The 13,557-nt window shown below is 37.7% G+C and overlaps 1 protein-coding gene across 4 annotated transcripts in view; it reads right to left on the reverse strand.

Moving 5' to 3' along the window:
• The window catches only part of ADCY7 (adenylate cyclase 7), a 59,659-nt gene that overhangs the window by 24,515 nt on the left and 21,587 nt on the right, over positions 1-13,557 (reverse strand). For all 4 annotated transcript variants that reach the window (XM_085071897.1, XM_085071900.1, XM_085071899.1 and 1 more), the window contains 6 exons: positions 8,121-8,659; positions 6,650-6,850; positions 4,471-4,635; positions 3,532-3,681; positions 1,054-1,202; positions 621-732 (listed from right to left, as the gene is read on the reverse strand). In XM_085071897.1, coding sequence (XP_084928023.1) covers positions 621-732; positions 1,054-1,202; positions 3,532-3,681; positions 4,471-4,635; positions 6,650-6,850; positions 8,121-8,291 — 948 coding nt within the window. In that variant the 5' untranslated portion in view covers positions 8,292-8,659. The remainder of the gene's footprint in view (positions 1-620; positions 733-1,053; positions 1,203-3,531; positions 3,682-4,470; positions 4,636-6,649; positions 6,851-8,120; positions 8,660-13,557) is intronic.

Below are 13,557 nucleotides of genomic sequence, written 5' to 3' on the forward strand. Positions count from 1 at the left end.
AGGTGATACAGTCCCCATAATGTGAGGAAAAAAATCCTGAGTTGGTGATTACAGCTGCAAAAAATTAACCTCAAGCAGCACCTGGAAGTGATAACAACAGTCAGGCTGAAGGGTCAGTATTGAGGGTATGTCTTAATAGGAATGGTTTTAAATTACTCCCCATTCTTACACTTTTTTGTAAGTATCCATTAGTAACAGGAAGCTTTCTTTAGCTCAGTCCCAAGTTAAAGAACTCTTTGCCTGAGGCCTCTCAATTTATGAATTTAAATGTGTGTCTGAGAGTTTTCCATATATGAAGTCAATCAAACCCTCAAGCTGAACACAGCAAAGCTCCTCAGTGGAGTTTGTATACAGGACCTCCTCAGCCCTATTGCAATCATTTATCACCATCAGAGAATTTCCTGAGCAATACAGATAAACCTCCAAACTCAAGAACTGTAATTACAGGAGCAACTTGCTAAATTTCCCATTTTTGTTTTAATGTGCTTTTGCTAGTTAGCTTTAAAGCCAAAGCAGTCTTGTCTTCCTGACTTTAGGACTAACACCCAGCTGCCTCCTGTTGTGCAAAAAGACTTCTTTTTCCAAAGGCCTTTATCCTACAGCACAAACTGCAAACCTACCTTTGCAATCTGATCAAACTTTCCAAAGAGTTCATTCAGCATCACCACAAGTTCCTTAGGAGAGCAGTCACTGGCAAGGCGAGTGAATCCTACAATGTCTGCATACAGAATGCTAGACAAGAGCAAAAGGAAAAAGCAGGAAAAGCACAATAAGAAGATACGTCAATTCCACAGTCAGCATAACAATGGAAATGCATTTAATGGAAAACATCTCTCTCCTCTTTAAGAAACAATTCCAGCAAAAAGGACTCAGGTATCTCCACAGATTTAGAAGACATTGCACCAGTTCAACACACGTTATCTTCCCATAAGAGGAAACAAGCTCACTTCAGCCTGAAATTCTGCCTTCAAATTTGAATTTCACTGGACCATATGTACTGGTAAGAATCGGACATTTATATTAATTACAATTATTTCTAGAGTTTCCACTTACCTAACATTCTGGTGCCTTTTTACATAAAGACTGTGGAAATTATTGTCATGCATTTGCCTGTTATCATTAGTTTCCTTCAGCCGCTCAATGATTGCCAGCTTCATTTCCATAGAGATATGAGCAGGCAGGATGGATAAAAGCAAATTTTCCTAAAAAGAGGGGGGGAAAATAAATATGCAAAACTATTAACACAGTTAACTTTGAAACTGCAGAATTTTACTGACAACAAGAAGGCATTAAAAGAAGAAAACAAAACAAAATGCCTTTATTCAAATAGCTTTTAAGTAATGCATGTCAGGTCTTCCAGAAGACACTTTTACATTGCTGTTCTCCAAATTAATGATTTCACACTTATGCAAGGATGTTGCACATTTTTTCTTTTGTTCCTTGTGGCCTAGGTGTGACATCCCTTTGTAACCATGAACACACACACACACACAAAATCTGTATTTAGTACTACATTTTTTGGATAAATTACATTTTATTTTGTCTACTAATCTCAGTATTATGTTGGCATTTTCTCAAAAAGCTTCTATAAAAGCTTATGTTCTGTACCTGATGATCTATTCAGTATTAAAAATATTTGTACGTTCTCAAATGCTGGAAAAGCAGCAACAGATACAAAAGTGTCAACTACATCTTGCTATAGCTGAACTGAACCAGGAAGCGATGCCACTGAAATGAAATCTTTTGAACTGAATGAGAAACAGATTCCTCAAAACCCACTTCCCTTGTTGGACTATTGGGACACCGTTTGACACTGGCTCTGACTTAAAAGTCCATTCTTCAAAGAAGGCCCTGGTAAGTTGCTGGGCAGAAGAGGAAGACAAAAAGAGAATACTTTGAACCAGGAAGGGCTCTACCACCCCAGAGATGGAGTCACCACTGAAGAGCAAGTGTTATGTGGAGCAGATACAAGCAGCAGCTTTTTCAAACATCAACAGCAAGGTTAACACACTATGCAGCCAAGTAAAATGCTAAATGCTGTCCCCTGAGACCAAATCCTTATCCCCTTTTCCTGAATACCTGATGCAGCCATGCACAGACAGCAGTAAGCTGCCAGGGTTACTTCACCAGTGCCTGCCACCAAGAAGAAATTCCCTGGGATTACAGTGGGAAGAGGTAGTCCTTAAACGTCAAGTACTAGTCTAGACAAAGTATAGGCAGCAGTTTAGTTTGAGACTGATCCCAGAAATAGAAACACCTCCTTTCCCCTCATCTACCATTTTGGTACTAGGAGAGTCAACCCCAAGAAAGAATTTAAACTGACAGCCAAATCCCAGGGAATACAACAGGGCCATGGGAGGCTGACATATCATACAATTTTCAAGGAAGCAATGGAGAACCCTGACCTGCAGTTCTCACTTCTTTTTCACAGAGAAAAAGTGGGTGGCAAAAAGGATACTCAGAATTGCCTGACAAATTGCAACACAGATGAAAAGAAAGCTCTACATAGACTTAAGCACATTTACACTTCAAACAAACCATTAAAAAAACAAAAAACAATCTCCAAACCAAAACCTTGAACACCCATGGAAGTTACCACATTGCCCAGGAAATGAGAGCACACTGCCTGCGTAAGGTGATCAGAGGCTTCCCTGGCGGCTGCGTGGGGAAATTCTGCCAGGGCTTTCATGCAGATTTGTCATCTCATCTCACAAGATTAGCATCAGAGAACAGCTTGCACTGGTAGTGTGGCATTTTCTTCTTTTCAGTTTGATAAGGCCAGTCACTTTTCAGCCTCTTCCTTTTATCTAATAATTGGTGGGCAGAGAACATGGCATGTATCAGCCTTGTAGGGCTGCTCTCCTTAACCCTATTTATACCAGGAAAGGTGTCCTAGTTTCAGCATTGATATCTCTCCACAATCCTTCCTCAGTAAGAAATTCATGTTCCTTGCTTATTCTTTGAATACCACTGGAGTTTATGGAAATAAATACTGGAAGCTATTATATGATTTTTTTCTCCCTTCATGTCCAATTTTTTCCTTCTAGCAAAGGAAAAATAGTTTGTGAGACAAGAAAATATAAGAACAAATTAGACTTTAGAATTCAATGCAGAAACAAGGTGACCAAGGGAAGCACAAAACTAACTGCAAAAATTACCTTACAAGTAATTTCAGGGCATTAAGGGCATGTTCTCAAGGCATTAAGGGCATGTTCTCTTAGTTACTTTAGGCCTGTTTAACAGGCTCCTAACAGGAGCTGTTTATGCTAAGAAGAAAGGAACTAAAATGACTGGTAATTACATTCCTTTTACTAATACTGTGATTTTCATGTAGACAAACCCCAGAGAACAGCTTCCTCCCTTTAACTTCCTTCTTTTGTTACAAATGGCACAACTTTTATTTTTGACACTAGGTGGGTATCACAAAGATTGGACCAAGCCTTTCAACATGGATTAGTCACCAACCTTATGAATTTATACAGACTTTGGAAATGAAAACCAGCAGTTCATAACATAAACTAGCTCACTCACTTGTTGCCTCTTCTCAATCTTCAGTTTCATTCGGACCTGAATGCACTTCAAGGTGTACCTGTACAAATCCCATGAAGCAACCTGCATTTGGCGTTTGTGAAATGCACCCATGAAGTTGCCACAAAGGAATATGACAGCATTGGCAAGGAGCTGCACAAGAAGAAAAATATTTACCTACTGCAGGGCAGTCATTGATACTTCACTAACACACATATTAATCCCATAAAAGCAATCAGTCCCAGACCACGTTTCATTTCCTCTTACCCTGTGACATAACAAATCACAGGTTGCTATTAGCCAGGATGGATCTGGCAAATATAAGCCAACTTTCACAGTCACAGGTATTCCTGTGCAAACATCCAGCAGAATAAGGAAACAGAAAATCCTATTATATCATTTAACATTTATTCACAGGCACCAGTGTTTGATTTATGGAAAACCAGTGCACAAACTCATGCATCAGCATGCTGGGTGAAGTCTGGCACAGGTCTGCATGGAATGAGCTGGGGTGCTGCTTTGAACACACCCTGTTAATGGGTGTTGGGAGCCCTGAACCTAGCCAGAAGCACTGCCAGGGCAGCACTGGCCCTTTTGATCCACCCTGTGGGCAGTGCCTGATGAAGTTAGGTAGACCCACCTGAAAGAGCACAGATTGGGAAGAATGACTGTGGCTAAGTTAGGCATATTTTTAACAACTTAGTTAAAAAATTAATACAATTATCCTACTTTGTCCACTGAGGTCAGAAAAAAAAATGCTTTACAGATTTAAAAATATGCAATTTTACAAAAAGCCCAAGATTTTTTGGGCCAAAGCTCCAAATACATAAACTTGAAACATCCATGTAGAAGTCTGGAACTTTTTTAAACAGAATAGTTGTGCCAATAGCAAAGGATAACATGACTACGGTATTTAATTACTCAACTAAGTTATTTCCTTACCTGAAAGAGAATGGATTCTATATTTTCTTGAGAAGTCATGCTTACCACAGTGCTTAGAACAATAATATGGGAGAGAGCAGAAACAACACTAATTATGACAGCACCTCTCATCCCGAAGGGTAGCATGGTATAAACTGTGAAGATTATGAATAGAAAGAACGGCACCTTTGGAAACAAAAAGAAAAAATCACACATACATGTTATTAGGTAAACCCCAAAAATCACTACAGAAAGAGGAGCAAAGCAGCAGGATTACTTCTCAATTTCAAGCTGAACAATTAGATATTGATGTTTCAGAACACAAGTAAAACCATAAGGACAGTGGTAGATCTAAGAGCTTTGAGAAAATTAACAGCTATAGATTCATAGACAAGATAGTTTAACATGACATATCACCAATAATTTTTCCAGTTGTCCTTGCCCTTTATCCTGAACTTATCCTTTACCGCTGGAGGTGCACTTTGGATGCACTTTGTACTCACACACAGGAACAGTGTGATGCAAGTGTCTCAGTACTAAATAGAATCAGATTTCTCACCTTCTCCAAGATATTTTTCTAATTTTAACATCACTCAATCGCATGTGTTTGTTTACTCCATGTTTGATAAAAACCAAAAAGCCAACTGATACTTCCTGGTCCTCCCACAAGAGAATAACCTTTATTGCCACTAAATATTAATTTAGCTGCACAGATTCTATAAAATGCGCAACAGGCTAAACTGGTCCAGATCACTGGGAAGTTCTGTAAAATTCAAATTCTTATTTATAGATTTGTTACAATTGTTAGTTTATAGATATGGAATCTAACAACCCTGATCAGAGGAATATATTGCAGAGCTCCTGGCTCAGCTCCATCTCATCACAGCAACCCAACTTGTGCCATTCCGGACAAGAGTCTCCTTCAAGGAAGTCTCAACGTCCAGTCTGCACTTAAATGTTTTGCCAAAATAGATAGTTTGACTGGGACAGCAATAAACAAACAGGCAAATAAAAGATTCCATTCAATGAAAGTATTTTTCCGTATTTTTACTATTTTAGCTGGAGTAAAACCATTTTTTTCTCCCACATTTGCAACCCCCATCACACAATGCTCTGAATATTGTGTGATAGTTTTATATGCATGGACAAGCAAAGGCCATACCTGCATTTAAATAGCAGCTTTGATTAGTGATAAATTCATAACTTGAGGTGAAAGTCTGAATGAATCTATTCACTTTTCAGGGCATCCTTATATTTTAGACTTAAAATCAATATGAATGAATTATTACCACATGATGACACCACATTGGCTTGCAGCACTGAAAGCAGCAAAATCAAATCTTGCTTTATTACATATTTGCATTTATAGTTAAGAACAACACATTTGGGGGGGTTTCCTAAGGCAATAGGTATTCCCTTAAGTTAAAAAATAGTGAACAGCAACTCTAAATGTACAATGCTGGATCCAGACCACAATGCAAATCAGATTTTGGTTGTTTAACTGATAATTTATATCTTTCTTTATTCAAATAAAGAGGGGAAGGGGCAGAGTCTGTAAAACAAGATAAAAAGTCATTTTTATTGAATTAAAACTCTTCTGCTTGCATTATGAGATCTTAGGAGGAGTTTCCTACAAATTATGATATTTTTGGCTTCATGAAATCACCCATCTTCTGATCAGAGATAGCAAGCAATGACGTTTAGCCACACCCAGCAATGCCAGAATGTGTCATTAATTCTTATTGTTCACTTCACCTCTCCCACTGCCTTAAAAACCTGCTCCCTAAGGCACACCCAGCTCTGGAGTCCTTTATACATTTCTTGAACACCTCTTTGGCCCATATAAATTAACAAAGCAAGTATTATTAATGAAGAATTCTCTCAGAGATTAATTCATAGTAATTAGGATTTAGTAAAAATCCTAACTAAAAATACAGTTCAATCACACCTTAAAGATGCAATTTCCACACAGATTTATGCAGTTATCCAGTTTTCTCAGCTGATATGTATTTTCACTATAATACAGAATACAAACTCAAATTTACAGCAGTGAGTCAGTAAAACCAATTTTTAAAAGTTAACCTAAATCACAGAAGAGTTATTATGTAGTTAAAACATTCTGAACAAATAAAGCACATAAACACACCCTTAACTGACTACCAGTTCTATGTAAGTACCTGAATGAACACAACACACAAACCTGTTCCCAAAGCTGATAACCATTTCCTTTTTCAAAAAGGGATACATATCCCACAGTGAGGAAGCAAACCCAAATCATCACTCCAAACAACGTTAGCCATCTTCGAAAGAGGGATTCAATACAGAGCAGGAAGTACATGACTGCAAATATGGCCAGGGCAGCACCCACTGCAATGATGAAGGCAAGGTGGGAATGTGCTTCCTGCAAAAGCAAAACAAAGTGTTACAGATGGTCCAAATATCCCCTTTAGAGAAATGAAAAATGCATCTATATCAGCCTGGAAACAGCTTGAGTACCTTTAAAATAAGTTAACCTGAGTTCCTAAGCAGACTAGCTGTGGCGGCATAAACACGCTTTGATATTCACACAGATGGAGATAATATGATAAATACTACTACAGATACACATTCTACCCCAGTTCCACCGTTATTATTTTCCAAACTAGCTTAAAAGGCAAACCCCAAACCACTAAGTACTCACTATACTGTATCTATAATGCAGATGTACCCAAAGAAATGTATTTAAGGAGTTCAAACTTTGCTAAAGAGAAGTGTAACTGCTCTCTAAGTTTTACAGGAGAAAAATTGTTAAAAATAGTGTTGCTACGGTTCCCTTCCCTAAGAAATAAAAGGTAAAAGGCATACAAGGGCAATTGGTAAGATTTAATTTGCTGCTAAAGACCCTTTATCATGAAGAACAGTTTTTGGAAAGAAGTGTTAGAAGGCAATGAAAGATTATAAAAGCTACGTTACTACCTTTTTACAACATTATCTTGAAATCAACTCCTCTTTTTACCAGCTGTCAACTGGGCTTGAAGAACACCAGTTTTTACTACAGAAAATCAAATTACACTACATAACAAAAAAAGAATCTTTAAGCTGCATCGTTTCTATGCCTATAGGATCCCTGCTCTTTGCTAACTAAATATTGATTCAACTGATCAACCATTGTACTGGGAGACTTCTGCTGTGCTTTTAACAAAAAAAAAAAGAAAAAAAATGTTGAAAGGAAATTAACATCTACAAATCCTTTAAGAAAAATCACCTCGGGAATAACCTGATGAATAACCAATGATTCACTATAATATTTTATATTTCCTAGATGACTCTAAAAAAAAAAATACAAGAAATGCAGGACACCAAGTTATGTTCTTGTTCCTTCCTTGGCCCTTTTAGTACTTATTATTATAGCTAGCATTTAATAGAGTTTATGATTTGTTCATAACATATAAAAAGGAAAGAAGAATCCTTCTAGTAATTGTGAATGTGCCTGACAACACCATCTCGTCTCTTCCCATCCCTTCAAAAACATACACAGTATTATGTGCACAGCTACTTGATTTCTTTCAGCACTGCAACATTGATACCATGTGGCTCAAAATATTCTTTAGCTAAAAATATTTAGTGTTTTGTCCTAGTGACTCCTTATAATCCCTAAAGACATTGGACACACACAAAAACCATATACTCACATCAGTAACAAAAAAGATGATAATTAGAGTAGTCCAGAGGAGGATTGCAATGAAGAGCAGCAGCAGCAGGAGGGGATGCTGCTGGCTGGTGTAGCAGTACTTCTCGTAGAGCGGGTCTGCTATCCTGCAGTCATCGCTCTCGTTGAAGAAGTATTTCCCTTTAGCTGGCATCTTCTCCCGAGTTGGTTGCTATTTCTCTCAGTTCCCAGTGCACACAGTAAGACACAGCTGAAGCTGCTGCTTCAAAGGGAAGTTTTGTCGTTTCACTGCTGACTCTGTGATCTTTAGGCACACCAAGTAACCCACGTCCTCTGATTTTACTTCTCATGAGTATTAACTTCAGATTTCCAGTGCAATCGAAAGCAAGAATTAGCCTCCCCAAAACCACAGGCAATTCATCATCAGCTCTACACATGAAGCTCCAGATCGACTTGCATTGGTGCAGATAGAAGGTTCTGGTATGAGTTTTTTTTTAATTATTATTTTGCAAGTCTCTAATGCTTTTCCATAAGCTCGAATCTCACTTCCTGGGATGAATCCTGCAGAGACAGTATAAGTAAATTAACAGTTAATCATACACAATGTTCCCCAAGGGGGGAAGGAATAAAAATAGTTGATTCCTTAGACTTTCCTTGAACTTTCTACCTGCATGCCCTGACCATGAGCCAAAGCTGTGTGCTGCTGGTGGGTGGGAGCCCAGGAGCCTCGTGTGTGGGCAGTGGTGCCTGGCAGCCACAGAGGCAGTGCTCGCCAAGGGCTGCTCTGCTCACCTGACTGCTCCTTGCTCTACCACCGAAATATTTTCATATACAAATGTACTACATGGGTTGTTTTTTTTTCCTTTTGAGCAAATGACATAGCACCCATGAGCATGTGTAACTGAATGCTCACAACTCTTTGGGAGTTGTGTGCGTCTCTGTGTATGTGTATATATAATCTTTAATCACAATACACTTGGCATTCTTTTTCAAAACATGCATCTTAAGAAATCCTCTTCTATTCATTTCACACTTTAATTAAGGCAGAGAAAAATGAGAAAAGAATGAAGAGGTCCAAGCCAAAATTCATTAAACTCTTTTACAAAAGATACTTAACATCTAGTTCTGTATATTTCATTCCACTCTACGTAATAGTGTTTCCAAGGCAATACAGGCATTCTGTTAACAATGAACATTAAGGAATAAACTGTATTGGTAATTACTAATGACCAGTGTTTTTCAAATACATTAATGAGTATAGTTCATTCAATGCCAAGAGCCATAAAAAAAAAATACAGAGATGTGATGGAGGGAAGCATGAAAAACAGGATTTCAGAAGTTTTATTGAAACTTGGTAACAGGACCACAGCTTCTCTGCCACTTGACTGCTGTCACCATGGTGCCCAAGGCCATTGCTCCAGGGAGAAAGAACCCATTAAAGCCCACTCTTTTTGGTTTTTTCCCTCAGAAAGCCAAATCCCAGCCAGTTACTTTCAAAAAGCAAATCCTTAACCACACACACACGTTCAGACTGCATTCACACTACAAGAAGGAAAAAGTTTCAGAAACCATACTGAGCAATTCTGCCTCTCGTAAATAGAGCCAAACACTATCATACTATCCAATGATTCAATTATTAATGACAAGCAGGCAAAACCAGACATATCAACGGAGACTGGACAAAAAAAAAAAAAGGGTACTTTTGCAAAGGGAGAAACTAGAACTTCTTGTCCAGAGTACACCACAAACTTGGATTAATCACAAAAAAAAGACCATACTGCATCACTTTTGTTCAGTAACACCCAGAATAAATTAACATATATATAAATATGTATATATGTATAATATATATAATATGTAAATAAAACTGAAGACCTCTTTTAATACATCTTTCCCAGGTATATTTAATGGTACACCTAATATCTCACCTCTAGAGGTTATTACTGAGCTTTTCATCATAATTAAGGTCCTTCCATTTTTCACTCAAAACAATTACTCTGGTACTCATACCGTTGGCATGTGCATAATAATACTCTTGAAAAGAAGTGAATCTTAGAAACCACTGACACTTAAAGGAGATATGAAGAATAAATTGAAATATTTGCATCATGTTTTAATGCATTTTCCAAGTCAAAGGTAACTGCACAATTACTTCACTTGGGCATAAGCCAGGTTTTTTTCTGAAGAACAAACAATCAGAAGGTATGCACAGTGGCAAGTATTTCAATCTGACTTTGTCTTTCAGTAATAGCAACAACACACTACAGACAGTGGGAAGGTTTGGACTGTGATGCACCAGAGAGCTCATTAAACAGCCTGAGGAATTCCTTTAGCACGGGGACAGAGGGTGCAGGAACTCATTCTGCCTGATGTGAGCCAGCAGGTGAAAGAGATGACAGGCTTCCTGTCCCAGCTCCCTCTAAAAGTGCATTTCAGACTAAAAATAATTAAAAACTTTAATATACTTTCAGTAAAATTATTCTGAGAGGCAACTTTATTTTTCCAAACTGTAGAATCCATTTTCAAAAAATAACTATTAATTGCTAAGCAGCAATACATTCACAATTATGTGGAACAAATTATCCTGTCTTGGGCTACTTAATATTAAAATGCAAGAAAAATTACTTCACAGCTTGCTTTCTGTAACTTCTTCTCCTGACTGTGTCAATGAAAAAACAGTACCAAGGACAATGTCTATTCTCCAGAGTTATACTGTGTGGCTGTGTTTCACTTATCCGATGCTCCAAAGATGAAAAATATGTCCAGCGTCAGCTTGGAACTATCTCTGAATATTACTGAAGAGTTTTACAGGACATCAACTAGAAGAGACATGTCTTTTCAATAGTTTAATCCATTTTAATAAAAAGGAGATTGCTATCTCATTGATTTGTTTCTACCTGGCTGATCTCCATAGATATGCATTGAAAGTAATTATGAATGACCCCTGGGTCACAGAATTTTCTTCTCAAAACTCTCTAGGTAAAGAAACTCCCCAACAGTACTTTATTGATTTACCAAGAATCCATAATACACTGCATAAATGCTACTTTGAGATGAATAATTCAATGCCAAAATAGTTTCAATTTGCATCCCATGTCTCACTGCCACTACCACTTCCCTTTTGAAAAGTCCCCACTTTTTGTGTCTTTCCATCTTTGAACTTTTTCCAACAAACGTCTGAAAATGTAGAAGGCAGACTTGAGAGAGAGAAGATTTTGTCATGGATGGTATCACACACCAGAAAAATTATCAACTCAACATGCTCTTGTTTATAGGATCATGTGAGCACTGTGCACCATAGAATCACTTTTACTTTTTTTGGTCATAGTTTCCTGGAGATTTGTTGTTATGACACACCAAGAGAGGTGTAACCCTGAAACAGCAACAGGCCACAAAACCTGAAAAACACTCCCAGAAGCACCTGTGGCAAACACACTGAGCCAAATGGGGACTGGAACTGGGCTTCTGCCATGAAACCACGGGGCTCTGATCAGCAGTTTATCGAGAAAAAGTCTCATTTTTTCAGAAGCCTTCATTGTGTTTGGATGAAAAGAAGGATTTGTCACCCAGGTTAGGATATAGAAGAAACAAACCTGCCAGTATGGGTTAGAAATTGCACTGAAAATCTACAGGAACAGCCACCAAACAAACTAATATGATTTAGTCAAACCTCTGTGAGCTCCACAGCCACTTACAAACCAATTAACATGAAATACATTTGGCCAGATAAAAAAATTTGCCCAGTGAATAAGTAAGAGCACTTGACACGTGAGAGGTGTAACAAACTGGACAACAGAATACCTTCAAGAACACAAATCAAAACAGCCACTTCCTTCCAAATCTACTGTTTCAAGCCAGTGGGAACAAGGATGTGTTCAGATTCAGCAACAGAAGCTTTTGTAGGTAAGTACTGAGCAAGACCTGACACAAAATCAAAGCAACCTTTCACCTGCAAGCAAAAAAGATTTCTATCTCCCACAAATCTGGGTATTGCTCTGTGCTTTTCCTTCACCTGGATGGGAATTTTCAAGCATTACCAAACTCTCCAGTCTTCTACTGGCACATTAATAGAATTTTGTCACAAAAAATACGAAAGTGAATATTTCATTAGTCTGCAAGGCTTGGACTGAAGTTCTTTTGGTTTTCCCCTCTCTTGGGAGAATTATTCACGGCAGCTCCTAACCAAGTTAAAGCCTTTCCAAACAAAATCCAAGTATGTTGTGGTTCTGTTTTTCATTTCAAAGCTCCTGATGTATTCACAAGCAAACACAACCACAGTAACCACCTGGATAATTTATAAAGTATTTTTTTCTCTTAGTTGTTCATTTGCCAAGAACTCAAGCCTTAATCATCCAGAGCTGTCTGGTTACCAAAGAGCAGTCTCACCCTGAAATATTAAAACAAACCCTAATAGCAAAAACCAAGTGAATTGATATAAATTGCCTTATTCCTCTCAATAACTTCTGTATGAAAGCAAGAAGAACCACTTTTTTCATCTTTAACTACTACAGCACCAGACAGACAGTACAGCTTCGATTTCCATTCCATCTTTTGTTTCACACAAACAACAACAGTGTTTCTGAAATTACTTTAGCAATTTTCATTACAAGAATGATTGCTGACTGTAATTACCCATTAGCAGATATTAAAAGGGAATCAGGAACCTATATACATGCAGTAGAATAATTGAAGGAGATTAGTAGATGAATTATGAATCTCAAGAAAAAATAATCTCCAGCCTAGTGGACTCCACAACTAATTCAGTCTAGGAAATGAACTTTAGCAATCCAAACATACACCACAGGAAATACCATTCATGTTGAAGACAACATTTCTTCCTTTTAGACTTTGCTTTCAAATGCTAGCCTGCAGCCACCTTACCTTACCTTTTCCTATTCATACAAAAGTATTGAGTGGAGAACAGGTGTGTTTTTAATGATCTATCTGCTAGCAGTGAGTTTCTTTACAAAAGTGAACCTTTTTCTATACATATTTTGAAGTTTTTCATGTGAAATTTCACCTTCCATAACTACATTTAATTTCTGAAGAGCTCCTGCAACACAGAAAAGAAAAATCTTACTTATATTCACCCTCTATTTTGTTACACAAAGTGAGCACACCCACTTCAACACATCAACACTCAGAACTATATTTATATTAAGAAGCCAAATCAATACAAAAAGTAGTCTGTCATTTGAAAAAAAATACCCCACGGCATGTCAGAGCAATCAGCACCACTAGGTCACTTAGGCTTTGCTCCCTGAATGCTGAAACCCATGGCAATGATAGCGCTAAATGTACTGCAAAGAAAGCATTGAAATGGAACTTTTCTAATTCACATTCTTATTTCAGTAGATTGCTTCTTCTCATAATATTTGTCTTACAATACTTTTTAAAGTAGGAATAAATAACGAGCTGTTTAATTTGGAAAGAGTTTTTCAGTCTCTTGTACAAATGGA

This window comes from Lichenostomus cassidix, chromosome 11 (assembly GCF_008360975.1).
Source record: "Lichenostomus cassidix isolate B80296 chromosome 11, HeHo_3.0, whole genome shotgun sequence".
NCBI classification, from domain to species: domain Eukaryota; kingdom Metazoa; phylum Chordata; class Aves; order Passeriformes; family Meliphagidae; genus Lichenostomus; species Lichenostomus cassidix.